We start from the raw sequence: 14853 nt of genomic DNA on the forward strand, positions 1-14853 counted from the left end.
TCATTCACATTTAGCCCATATTTTATTAATAATTAAGCATACGTTACTTATGCAAACAAAACTAGAAAGTACATATATCTTTTCTGCAAATGTTTGCCATTGTATTGTGTATTTGAATTTATACTGTGTACATATTCAAATTTTCCGTAATATGACTCAAAAGTCACGAGTGCCTATCTAAATCAACCCCAAAACAAACATCATTGTGACATTACGACTGACATAATCTTTTGTGCCTTGTCGATTGGATCTTTGGCCATATACAAGAGAACTGTCAAAGAGAGCGTCCTTAGCATCATACAATACATATAGATTGAGATAGATGACCGTCAAATACATAAAATCAAAGCGCTGAAGGCACTGAAGTTGTTCGGTGTTGTCGTCCTTGATTAGCTTATGCGCATTGCACAGGCTAATCAGTGTGCACAGGCTATTCTTATTTGACATGCATAAAGCCCCGCTTTCCATGAAAGCAGCCCATATGTACATATTTCAAAGATAAACACTAGACTGGCCAATGTCGCCTTACAAGCTGGTAAATACACACTGTAGTAGTAGAGCAGACGCTCCTAAGCATTCGTCGTCTGCAGTGAAGACAGGCAGCGGTAATCGTTCCTAGTATAGTGAGTTACAGTCCTTAGCGTAGCTAAGCAAGCTAAGCATATACTGATTTGCAAAACATGCTCTGTAAATTTAGTCGGCCGATAACACGACCAACTAATAATAAGCAACATGTTGAAATCGAAAAGAAACAGATTAAGTAAACCTGCAAACAGTTTCTCCATTTAATGTTAAAGAAATCAAACTTTTGTTTCGGATAAGCCGACAAGCTAAAACAATGACATATTTTAGACCGGCAGCGGGTGTAGGGGGTTAGGGAAGGCATACGTATACGGGCGCTTACTGCCTTTCGAGTGAGGTATGTTGTTACTATGGCGTGGTTGTCGGGATTATTGTTACAAGAGTACGAATATTTTCACCATGTGAGTTACTTTACATACATATCTTTTCACATGAATACAATAACTCGGCGGTACGGTGTTCATGCTTCCTTCGGTGTTTTTGTAATATCTTTCTCTCATAGTACATGTACAATGTTTTTGTTCATGCGTACCGTAAAACCTGAAGAAAATCATACTATTTTTATTTCCTGAGGTTATTTGATATACTAGAATAAATTAAATTGCGAACAATATTGATTTTACTAACGTTTTTGTTATTGACGGTTTAAAAGCACATTATGTACTTTTATTTACTTTTAAAGTATGCATCGTGCTTAACTTTCAAATGACAAACACATCTGATACCGATGTGAAAGTGCTTCACACATTGTTACTTCTTTTTCTTAAGTCTTATATGAAAACATGTATTTCAATTGTCATAAAATAATGTATGATGTATATTATTGAAGTCATTTATGCGAAATGGTATGTGTCTAAATTGTAAATATGTACAAATATAAACGCAAGTTAACTTCAGATTTCAAAGGTTCTCTTTTAATAATTTTTTTATCCTGTCGTCTGCAATCTTTAAAAAAAGACATAAAAAAGAACGACTAGAGTAGAGAGAATGGGCGTATGCATTAAAAAGAAATTTACGCAAAAGTGGCTAACAAGGTGAACATATCCGTAAAAAAAATCACAAAACACGCCATTAGATCAATCAGTTTTAACAATCCTTACTTCAACACAGGAAGCGCCGTTTACAGTATTGCCTGCTTCAACAATTGATCGATTAAGACATTGCGCGCACAACGTTTCTAGATTATTGTTTACCATGTAAAAATAAGAATAACAAAATAATGCAATTTCTCACTAGATAAGCTATTATAGGGACCTTTTACCTCAACTTATCACATTTTAGGTATAGATTATTCGATTTATTTTCAATATACCGTATTTTATACAGTCAACGCTCATAATTGCCCCCCCCCCCCCCCCCCCCCTGGTTTTCCAGATACCTTCATAACGGCAAGCCGGACACCAGTCCAGAAGGCATCAAACAGATCAGACAGAACAACCGACAAAGCGACCCGAAGGAACTGCTCAAGAAATCTAGCGTGAGTAGATCCAGTTTGAGTGATTATCAACCAAACACAACTTCACAGGCTAATCTGGGAGGACACTTTACGCACATCCATTAAGCCCATTTTCCATCCATATTTTCCCGCGGCTGATATGTTAAAAAAAATAAATAAGTATACCTATATAGAGTTAAGGTCAACACACTAATGTATAAGACATTTTAACAATACCCTTACCATTTTGATCGGTTTTATCTATTTTAATATATACACATTTAAGCATATGTTTACTTACTTTCAACTGTTTAATTCAATATGCTTCAATTTGATTTCAGCTTGGGTATGAGATGCGGCTGGCGCTTGTGACACAAGCAGGGTACCGATCCGCGGACGATATAAAGAAGGTGAGACGCTCTTGGTGGTCAGTCTCGAGACTTTGTCACTTTACTTTAGTGCACTGTTGGTGATCTTGAATAAAGTAATGATTCAAACCCTTTTATACCTTTTACCTCAGCTTGAATGTGAGTTACATAGTAGTTTTGTATCGCTAGTTTTGTACACCTTTTAAATGGTTATTATAGAACAACAAATACTTGCAAATGTTCTACACGTCCTAGCCGATCAATGTTATTTATATGTTTTTATAAGTTCACTGAGAACAATGTACTTAATGTGGATTTTTTGTCCGTCGTTCGTCTTGAGTCAACATTTGCCTGTGTAAACACTTTAATTGTCCAATCGTCATGAAACTTGGTCCGAACATTTGTTCCAATGATATCTTGACCGAGTTCGAGCAAGACTCGGGTCCGTTAGAAAACATGACCGAGTTCAAAAATGGTTTCGTTAACAAAAACATGGCCGCCAGGGGAGGGGCAATTAATCCTTATATGGCTTTAGTAAAAATGTTTTTACATTGTAGAGGCCACATATTGCAAAAGCTTCATGAAAATTGCTCAAGTTAAACAACATCAAAAAAAAGGATAAAGTTTGTGAGCAATCTATGATTCACCGTTATTGTCTTATTTTTATTAAACATGGTAAGACGATTTTTTCTAATAATGCTCTCAATACATTAAAAAATGAGTCAATAGGTATGAATAAATTCGGTTATGATTGCAAAAAAAATAATAAAACAATTGAACACTCAAGAATACATATTTATTGCCAACTGTTAATGAAACTTGCTCGATCTCTCCGAAACTTTGTCAGAATGTTTGTGTTAATGGTACTTTGAACGAGTTCTAAATTGTGTCACGTACAGTAAAATAGCGGGTTTCCGGTTCTAATTTAAGACAAAGTATGTGAACACTTTAATTACCATATTGATTGCTAAGTATTTTGTTCTAATAACCCGTTTGCCGATTGATACATGCTTCCTTCCCATGGAAAACATGGTGATCAAGAACAGGGGCAGTTGTCTTATCTGGCTATAGTAAAATAATTTGGACACATTACATTTGTAACCCACTTCTCATGAAATGTAATAAAAATAGCACCATAAAGTGTGATTATATCTGGACTGATTAAAACATGATGAAAAACATTGCCACCCGTAATTGGGACTGTAAATTGTGGAACCTACTAAACAACACCTGCTAGGAACAGTTAAGTTACTTGTGCTATCAGGTGAGCGCATTTGGGCCTTTGGTCAACTTGTTCTACAAATTGCTTTGTGACTGCTACTTCTTTATTACAAATTTGAAGGATTTCATTAAAGCTGCATAGCGAGTGCAACCTTTGTATGCAACCTTGTGGGTGTCATATATAAAGCAGACTCCTTAAACATTTAGAAAAAAAACTCTATGAAAATGTATTTGCCCATGAAGCAATTAATTTGTTGAAAACACAAAAGTGCACTAGATTAAACTAATTTATGTGGCTGTTCTTTTCGGACCAGGCCACACAGATACTGCGAGCCACAAAGGCGTTTAAGCACCTTTTTCCGGAACAGCTGGAGCAGCAGTTAGCCCGAAAGGTTGCCTACGAACGCTACGATGGCGACCGCATAGTTGCACAGCAGGGCAGAGACCCGGAGAGATTTTATTTCATTCTCACTGGAAAATGTAAGTTATTATCTCATAAGTGTGTTAGTGATATGTATGTTTTTTTTTCTTCTGGAAAACGTAAGGTAATATTTAAAATATCACTAGAAGAAAGTGTAAGTTGCATGTGTGCTCTTACTCGAAAACTCCCTGGAAAATGATTATTTAAAGTGAAAATGTTGGTTAATATTGATATGTTTACACAATAATACGTGACAAAAGTTTTCTTACTGGAAAATGCGAATAAACGATTATGTTTTAAATCGAAATTAATTTAACATTGTTCTGAAAATGCCTTTTAACATAAACGTTCAGACTTGGATGCGTTACACACATTTTTTTACCGGAAATGCAAGTTAATTTTTGTTTTCTCTGGAAAATGTAAGTTAACATTTATTTTTCACCGGAAAATGTATACGTGGCACATACACAATTAACATGTGAGTTAACATTTATGTTCTGAGGGCTTATTCTCGGTAAAGATTAACATTTCGTGTTCATACATTTTTCGTTTGACAATGGAAGTTAACATTTATATTTGTCTTTTAAAATAAAAGTTACATTTGCATTTTAGTTGGCGGGTAAACTATCACATTGCTATTAACTTTTTCATTCTTAATATAACACGTAAACTAGGATATATTTTATGAATGATTAATCTGAAATGATTATGAATGTGCTTGCCAATTTATTTCACTATATTCGAACTACCCATGATTTTATTAAATAATTCATTTAAAGTTTGATCTTAATCATTGCCAACTGCGTCACAGTAACACACAACCTGCTATTGTGTAATTTAGGTCGTCTATTAATCGATCACAATTTATGTTATTTGATTACATGTTAAAATTATATTCATTTGGCTGCTTGTACGAGTATTTATGTTAACGACATTTTACTTTTGGTATTATATACATAAATGACTTTAGTTTGTTATCGTGTTGTTAAGTAAACAGATATACGCTCAGACGATGTTATTTCATTGATTGATTTTAAACACATTTTATTCTATTTGCTTGAAACTCTAAGAATGTAAAGAAACAAATGTTAATGGTAAGCATAGAAGTTGGACTTTTTTTACACACAACAATATAAAAAGGCATTAAAAGAAAACTTGGAAATGAACACAAACTGTCTTCATAACGACATACATGGTTATCATTGATAAAATAAGATAAACTTTTTGATAGGGAGAAAACTTTGAGGATTTGCAAAATGTGTGTGTATGGGTGTTGTTGTTGTTGTAGTTAAGGATCGAGCAATCAGACACCAACAATATTTGTGCATTAAATCAATTGCACAGGATGTTAGATATAAATGTTGTGTCTGGTTTTATGGCAAACGGGATTAGAAAAAAACATAAATATCGGTAACGGTTATATGCAGTAATCGGACTAATTTGTACAGGATTAAAGGTTGCAGACGGCATTATCCCGAAGGTCAAAGACCAGAACTAGAACTTGAAACCATAAGTTGATTTGATGTGACATCTACGTGAATATTTCATCTATGTGAATGTGCAAACACCTGTTACTTACAGTATTGAAGGTCCGCGAGTATCGGCTGTTATCGGGAGTAGTGACACGAGAAGAGGGCGCTATTGAGAAAGGCTGCACGACAGATGTAAGCAATCTCGTACTTTAATAGTCACCCTTCATTTTGAAGGCAATATTGCCATATGCAAAGCATGCTGTTTACGCGAAATTATTACATGCGAACCTTAAAAGAATTGGACAAGTATATTTTGTTTCCAACTCTTTACACCATAATGTCGAATATTATATAATAAAAAATAGTAACATAATAAAACCCATTACAGATCCAACCGTAAGCATCGTCTTTATTTTATTGATTTTATAACTTGTCAATGTATGTTTTTTCTTTGATGCTTAAACGTATATTTGATTATAAAAACACTGTTTAAAGCAACAAACAACAGATGATAACAAGGAAACGGTAAACTGGTCCAGAATCATCAGCAACAAAACAAATAAAACACATACAAAAACCCCACAAATACCAACAACATGACAAACACACGAACAAACAACAATTAAACAAAAAAAGCAAGCAATATTATAAAAACCAAACACACCGAAAATTGCAACACAACAACACATAAAAACGAAATCAGTTTTTGGTATTTGGTAAATCTTTAAATGGCGAATATTAAGTGAAAAACACCAAGTATCACCATAACAACACATGGATATATTACAAAATAGCATAACGGCCGATTTGGGAACTGTCCAAAGGTAAATGGGCACGATTATTTCCAGCCTCAAGAGATGGCACAGAACTGGCCTCGTGAACACCACCTAGTAACCAAGGGTAACACGGAGTTATTAGTGTTGGACAAAAATGTGCGTATAAGAGATATTGTGTCGTAATTGTAGTTACTTATGGGAACTGTTTTCTTATGCCTGATTGACGTAACTAAAAAGTTAACCGTTCAACTTTCACATGAGGCGAAGTTTTAATTTAAGCTTAGCTTAGCACAAGGTGTTAATGTTGAGATATTGTGGTCAATCTTTGTCCAGTGACCGTCGCCGTACTTAATTCATCGTGCGTCGTCTTGCTTCAACTTATAACTTGTTCACATGCAAGAAGACACATTTTGGCATCATTTGTTTTGAAACTCAGAATGATGGCCTTGACAATATCAAGGCCGTGTTTGAATGTTGATTATTTGTGTGTAAACACTAAGTCATCAGGTCAAATCCTAGAAAACCCTTGTTACCACCTTAAGGGCCACATTTGTTACTCAATCTTTATTTAAGTTAGCCAGAATATTAATCTTGACAATATTTAGAGTTTTACTTTAGGTAACGTGACTTTATAAACAAGGTCACCCGATAAAGTTTAAAAAATACATTGTTACCACTCTAGAGGCCGCATTAATACATCTATCTTAATAAACTTGGTCTGAATATATATTATGACAACTGTATAGGTAAAGTTTGCATCTGTAGTCAGGTACGCGAATTGTTTGAAAACTGTTGTTCCAAATAGATGAAGTATATTGATTATCAGGACGCGTGCTATTGCTTAACATAAGTACACTGCTACCACAGAAACTGCATTAATTATTTTAGTAAATTTATAGATAAAATGTTCATGATTCTCATAAGTTATATGCAAATTTGCATTGCTTGCAGGATTTTCTTGATTTGCTTCACACGTGTAAAGGACCACCGATAGACTTTTTACGGTAAATTTTTTCGTTATCAGCAAGTGTTTTCACAACTTATAAATTGCATATTATTGAAAACTATACGAAACGCGTCATACATATGCCTAAGACTTCAGGAATATTGAAACCTCATAGACGTCAACAGCATAGCAAGGGCCGTAGAGACAATAGAAAAATCGTACAGTCAATAACACAACACAATACATTAGGAATGTTTTAATTTTAAACGTGTATGAAACCTTTTATATTCGCGGTCCCCATTCCCTCAGTTTTGTAATGACGCGATTTTAACAAAGTCTGAATGGGCTTTTCCATGTTTGTCTTTTTCTTTTTAGCGGTATAGAACTTTTCGACGAATTTCCATGTGAAATGTTTCTCGACAACCAAGATGCGATAGATTTTAAATATTACGGGTAAGTTAAATAACATAAAATAACATGAATGACCGCCATGATTTATATTGCCATTAGTAACATTCAATTATATCAATTATATCGTTGCTTGAAATATGTTATCTATGTAATATTCGTTGATCAGATATTTTAGTTTTAAGCTAAAACAATAATTTATGCTGTAGTAATTTGACAATGTTCATCAATGTGGTAAAACAGGCAAACTTTATAAAAATTAGTATGCCCTCCTTCGAAGAAGCGGGGACATTTTTCTTTGCATCTGTTTGTTGGTAAAAGATCAAGGTCAGATGTGGCAAATGTTTGCACATAATATCAAGAGGCATTTTATGATAAAATAAATTAGTATGCTGATACGTTTTGACAAAGGATGAACAATTAACATTTTCAAATGAGGACATTCAAGACAAACTCATTGGGACGACTTTGCTACCGATCGGGGACATACGTTCTTCAAAACAAAATCTATGGTGTTTATTAAAAACGTTGGTCACATTGTGTGAGTATTGTTATAAGTAGCCATATGCATGAGCATGTAAGGAAAACTTGGCATTTAATTGGTCCTCTCAACTATAAATCGCAATCTAGGTTTCGTCACAATCCAACATTTATTATTTGCTATATTAAGATTCATGTGTTGGTTTTGTTTTTATGATTATACACATTTCTATATCATTTTAGCAAAGAAAATATTATTGTTAAAGACAGCAATAGAACTCCTTGGCTCTACGTTGTAAAAACCGTAAGTATTCTGATAGTTCCTACTTCTGGAGCATCAAACAAATATTGCAGCATTATTCAGTCAGGAACTAAATTGTATAAGAAATAAATAATAACGCGTAGTCGTTTCAACTTGGAGTAGATGTTAAGTTATGTTTATGGATTTACGATAAAACCAATATTGTTCGAAAGAAATGTTCAAGATTTTATACTGTATTTTAATTTACACAAATGCAGGTTCATATACAAAAAATGTATGATTATATTACTAATTTGAAAATGCATGCGCTTACAATCATAATCATAATAATAAATATAATATATATATATATAGATTGAAATGAACGTGTTCATATGTAGGGGCGTGTGAAGGTCGTTCGCATGCAGACGATCATAGATGTCCAGAACGAGGACAGTTTCTCCGCACAGTCAACAGAAGGGCTCGGTTGCGCGCGACCCTTCAGTCATGCCAGTGGTACTAGGCCATTATAAAATTATAATACCATAACATGTAATGTATTCATATAAATATCGTATTCCAAACCGGAAATAATTCACTTTTATGTTCTTTATTTATGACAAAAGACCCGTTTCTGGACGAGTTTAATCAAATGAGGTCTGAGATTACAACAGGTGTCCGATTTCTTTTATAACATGCTTTATAACAACTGTGAATCGTTTAAATAAATAAATACTAATTATTTTACAGTGGCTTGACGTCATTTCTTGTTCATGACTTCATTTGACAAGAACAAGTGTATGTGTTTTGCATTACCCATTGCAAGGCGCAGACTTAAGTTTAATTCAAGTTGGTTTGTTTGTTGTTCAAGTGTGTGTAATAACTAGAATATTTTGTTTTGTATCTCAATATTTCGCAAATGTTTTTTTACCATAAATGAAGTACGTCATAATAAAAAAAGATTTCTCTTCAGCTGGTGCAGCTGAAGTTTCACTTTGTATATATGTGATGGGTCAATAAAAATATACAGAAATTGAAAAGTTCTCAAAACCATGTATTACATATGCCGTAGATCAATATGTTCTTAATGTCTTCATTATACAGCCAATAAAATATAAATTGTGATTTGTTAAAAAATATGTTGCGATAGTGGTTTCTTTTTATTAACGGTTTTCTATTACAGCAATGTTGGGGACCCTAGCAAAGCAACGGAAAATGAAAGCACTACTTGGAACAGTTTCATTTCCAGAGGTATCTCTAGAAAATTATGTATTTATCGTTTTGTTAAAGTTATTCAGAATGTACGCCAACACAAATATAAAGTATACGTGCTTGCGTTCTTAGTGTACACAATAACTTACCCTAAAATATAAATAGTGTAGTCATTGAATAAGTGTATCACAAAACCATAATGTTCAAAGCAAAATATACAATCATAGTTTTTAAATTCGTCTTCCTGCTAGGATGATGACAACGATTACGAGGTACCATCACGTATGATATTTTGTTTCCGAGATTGTGTGTTGTATGAAATTTGTATGGTTAGTTGGGCATGCCATTTCATTAATAATGTTTCAAAATGTCAATTTTACACACACAAAAAAACAACAATTAAGTTGAATAGATATAGCCAATATAGCTGCATGACCAAAAAAAACAAAAACAAAAGTTATAATACTAAAAAACTTAATATTCCTATTGTCTGTTTGTGCTTTATGTATTAGTCAATGTACATTAAAATACATCGCATTGGAATCAATTTTATCATAGTATTACCAACTATGATTGCGTTTATTTGTACTTCAATTTAGAAATCTAATCGCAGCTAGAATTTAAACCCAGCATGTTATTGTAAAGATTGGTCAAAATCTCCTGACTGATCTAAGTAAAATTTACTACAGGCAGAATAATCATAAACAATTTCAATCCGTGTATTTTATGATGTACATGAATTGCTGCCATCTGCATTATTTTCATTCTTTCCATGTGTTTATATCGCATATTGAGTATGTTGCGCAAACTGTATTATCAAGAACCATGTAGAAGCCTTGAATTTTAGATTATCAGTACATGTATGTAAAGTATAAGTGTTTCGTAGGCATATCATTCATATAAATATATTGGTCTGCAATACAATCCGGTCAACAAACTTGGGCTTCACGTGTTGAGCGGTTAAACTTGCAAACACAATGTGAACCTTAACCTGCACCAGCATGAGAAAGTCCGTTTCATACAATGCGGTTCGTGTGTCAATGAACTAGTTGCCAAACAACAAGTACACAACACATGTAATAAACAAGACACACTTACACAATACATTCTTAAAAATGAACACAATTTGGAATGGTCAGTTAAAGCATATAGGGTTCAATCGGTTTTAATGAGCTCCATACCTAACACTTGATCAACACGTTTTCATAACACATTAAAGTGAAAATCAAATTAATATCACAACATCAATATTCAAATTAGATATCAATTTAAGAGAAAACATATCAATTTAATTACCATTCAGCTTCTTGGTTGTTATGTACAAACCCTAGAACCAGAACCGTAACTTTCTGAACCACGATAAAATGGAACCAAAACGAGTATCAACTACACATATATCTTTATTAAAAAGTTGTAGAGGCGTACATTATATAGTTTACCTTTCAGATCAGCCTAATCCAATTTAGGAAGAATCTACAATATGAGTTAATATGTCTATCTTTAGTCACATAAAATAATACAAATAAATTAAATACAAACAAACGTGTTAATGCTTGTGGTTTTATATAAATGGATATTGTTCTTCTAAAAATGTCTTAGGAGGAGTTTTAAGCGTTTTGTGACAAAATCCGTACCTCTCTTTTCAGTGATTATTATTCGCATAAAAATCATATATATCAACTCATAAGTATTACGGAAGTATAATATATTTGTGTAGCATGACTTCAAACGACCAAAATTAGCCCGATCTAAAACCGAATACAACTGGTCTGAATACTTGCGGGCACGCAGTGCTGGTGCCAGAAATGAACCATTCGAGAACCCTGTAAGCCATTGTTGTGCCCACCTTACAATCGCCCTGTGTGTTTGCCTAACAAATCTGTCCTGTTTGGTGCTTCAACTGTGTTCGTTTGCGTGGTTTTGACGAGCATAATGATGTTTGTGCGAATGCTGTTTTTTATAAATATTTTATGAAATAATCTCAACCCCAACGTTTGCATTATTAATTAAAAAACTCCTTCTTAATTGCACGTACCGGACATTTGAGCACATACAAGATGTTAACATCGCTGGGTTTGTTTGACGTCAGTTAAAATGATTCTGTATGTTTTATTAAGCTCCCCCAAATTTTTTAGGGGGAGCATATAGTCGCCGCTTTGTCTGTCCGTGCGTGTGTCCGTCCGTCCGTGCACAATTTTTGTCCGGGCTATTACTCAGCAATGAATGACCGGAATTTAATTAAACTTTATGGGAAGCTTCACTACCAAGAGGAGATGTGCATGTTATTAGCCGGTTCTGGTCGGATGATTTTTCACAGAGTTATGGTCCTTTTAAATGTTCCATTAACTGTACATATAGTGCAATTATTGTCTCCCCAACTACTAGACGTTTCATTTTATCTGAGTATATAGTGCAATATTGTGACAAAAAACCTTTGGGGAGCATCACCCGTCTCCGACGGTTTCTTGTTTTGTTTAATATTGAAAGCTGGGACGTTTTGAAAGGAATGATACATTTCTATTGTTTTTCCCTCTTTAATATGGATATTTTAATAATGTTTTAAATCATGGCAACTTGTTGAGGGTTGCAGGTTTTCATGGTTAAAACAATGAAGTTTCTATTTAATTAATTGTAATCATTTCATCGTTATTAATACATGTACACATGTCTGAAAACGTTTAAATGATTTTTAAGTGTCAAAAACTATGCTTTTCAAATGTCATCAGTTAAAACTATTATATCGAACAAACAAGTAACTCAATATATCATGTCCATTATTATAAAATAAAACATTGCATCCGAGGGTAATGCTTATATCTGTCAGAAGTTTTAATAAGTAATCACTTAAGTGAACTCTTCTGCAGTCATCGAGTTTGTCATATCTGTAATTCTAATTTTATATTATTTTCAGTTGTTAAGGCTCCACCGGCCCTCAGTTGTTAATTTTTCAGCCTCTAAAGAGAGTTCCGTGCAATCGACACCAAGAGTGGTTGCCCCTAAAGAGCCAACGCAAAAAACAGGTTCGAGTAATGAAATTTTTGTGTTTTTTCCCCATTTGAGGACGTTGGTAGACATGTTAAATCAAGTTTGAATAAAGAAGGTAGACACGACAAGTATCTTCATAAGCTTTACTTTCTTTGATCCCTTATTAAATATTAATGTTGGCAAGTTTAATGATATAGCATGATTACATATCTTGTCAATTCATGATTCAAATATATCTGTTATCGTTTTTCACATTTTTTCACATATAAGAGCGGTGTATATCATAAATCTAGGTAATACATTTATTGATGAGTTAATTAATGATTAGAACGATGTTAACTTTCTCAGTCGTTTTCAAATAAAAAAGTTAGAACTCCATTTTTGCTAAATTATATTTATTTGAATAAATAATCGCATAGTATTGTTTCAGAAGCGGAAATAATGGTAGACTTTAGGAATACTTCGTCAGGAAAGCTTGCGAAGATCAAAGAAGACTCCGAACACAGCGATATAATAAGTCAGACACAACAGAGTGTCAGACCATTAAGTGTAAGACGACTATATCATAAGTCAATTATGTAATATGTCTTTCAAGGAAATGTAACTTGTATTCAACATTTCAAGATCCTTGATTATTTTGCATTCCTAGTTATAGATGCGTTAAGAACTAAATAATCATAATCACTAACACGCACAAACATATTATCGTAAAAATATGTTCAGTATGATTCGAAATACAAGTGTAATTTGACGTTATCTGATACGAACTGCTGTCTGGTTATTGCCATTTCTTTATATTCAAACACACAATTTATTTACAAATGTATCAAAAATATTTATGTTCAAGTAAAATACCCAATCTGTCCAGAACAGGATTTGTTTTCCAGAATAAGACACCAAAGCTTGTGATAACGTCACCCAAATTGACAACAAGCTCATCAAAACAGAGGAAACTATCCGATACTGAACACAGGCCCTCGTTTTCGTTTCTCCCTCCCATTTCTGGCAGCAGACGAGAGAGCGAAATTATTCCACACGGCACTTATTTAACAAGGTTGGACTAGATACATTTAGATTATATTTTATTTTCTTTTTTTTAAATGTTGCATCAACTTTGAAGGGATCACAAAAATCAATTATCATGCTTTCAAAATGGTTTGCTTAAACTTTAAATTAAAGACTCAATGCAGTTAGAAATTCCGTTACGTAACGTGGATGGCATAAGTTTAGTTTAACAGACTATCCCTCGTTTTTCCAACCAGTTTTATTATATGACATTCTAAAGGGAGCAGACCGATTTTGATCCTGTTTACAAAGGGAAATCCAAGAAGGACGCTGCTCTACGCGAAACATATCTTCAGCTTGATGTCCTTAAGGCAGGGGATATATTTGTAAGTGTTTAGCTAACATAAGGTCGGAACTCTTGTGTGCTAACAAGAAGTTTGGCCTTAGATTCGCATATAACTGCGTGATGTTCATATGAGTTTGATGTGTGTTTTGTGTGTGTGTGTGTGCTGCATAAACAATACAACGGCATTTGTAAAAATCATTAACAAGTCTGTGCTTCGCCTCAACGTACACATGTAAACTAAGTCAATATGTTATTGATCGCAAAACAGGTATTACCGGTAATGTAAATTGCCTATTTTTGTATTTACAAGTACACACAAACATGCATGAAATATGTGTGTATTTTATAATCAAATTATAATGTTTTCAAATAAGATTTGTCAGTCGTTCCATCGGGATAAGGTAATATTTTATTCAAAGCACGGTCAAAAATTAGAAAGCACTTTTAGCGTTTATATATTTTATCTAATATAAATTATATGTTTTACGTTATGTTTGAAATTAATACATTGGAAATAATAAACAAACATATAATTCATGCTACGATAATAGTCGATACTAAAAGTAACATGCTCCATATATTAACGTATTTGAACTTGTTTTGCACATTCGGACCAATAACACAATAAAATATTAATTGTGTAACACAACTATAAAAAATCAACTGTATAGCAAACTAGTTAATAAATAAATCCTAATGATGAAGCTTGCACATCCCCTGTATAGCACTAAACCATACAGTATCTACTAACCTCATTATGTATAAAGGGCCTGCGAAGCGTGTCGGAGCTATTCCGCCATATGTTTCCAATCCGGAATAGGGAAGGAGTAAGTGTGTCATATGGTCGTAAAATATAAACGTTTCCGTGTTGTAGTTGTTGTTGCCGAATACAGCAACAGTTGCATATCCAATGTATAAATATTTAATCATTCTGTCGTTTCATATATTTTTCTGG

At 33.6% G+C, this 14853-nt stretch overlaps 1 protein-coding gene across 3 annotated transcripts in view; it reads left to right on the forward strand.

The window, feature by feature from the left end:
• LOC127878895 (uncharacterized) overlaps positions 1–14853 on the forward strand; it is a 37256-nt gene that overhangs the window by 19384 nt on the left and 3019 nt on the right. For all 3 annotated transcript variants that reach the window (XM_052425427.1, XM_052425428.1, XM_052425425.1), the window contains 14 exons: positions 1957–2059; positions 2359–2427; positions 3921–4086; positions 5609–5691; positions 6348–6431; positions 7227–7279; positions 7597–7674; positions 8353–8413; positions 8752–8866; positions 9534–9601; positions 12474–12582; positions 12978–13096; positions 13435–13601; positions 13833–13938. In XM_052425427.1, coding sequence (XP_052281387.1) covers positions 1957–2059; positions 2359–2427; positions 3921–4086; positions 5609–5691; positions 6348–6431; positions 7227–7279; positions 7597–7674; positions 8353–8413; positions 8752–8866; positions 9534–9601; positions 12474–12582; positions 12978–13096; positions 13435–13601; positions 13833–13938 — 1381 coding nt within the window. The remainder of the gene's footprint in view (positions 1–1956; positions 2060–2358; positions 2428–3920; positions 4087–5608; positions 5692–6347; positions 6432–7226; positions 7280–7596; positions 7675–8352; positions 8414–8751; positions 8867–9533; positions 9602–12473; positions 12583–12977; positions 13097–13434; positions 13602–13832; positions 13939–14853) is intronic.

Source organism: Dreissena polymorpha, chromosome 4 (assembly GCF_020536995.1).
Source record: "Dreissena polymorpha isolate Duluth1 chromosome 4, UMN_Dpol_1.0, whole genome shotgun sequence".
Lineage (NCBI taxonomy): Eukaryota > Metazoa > Mollusca > Bivalvia > Myida > Dreissenidae > Dreissena > Dreissena polymorpha.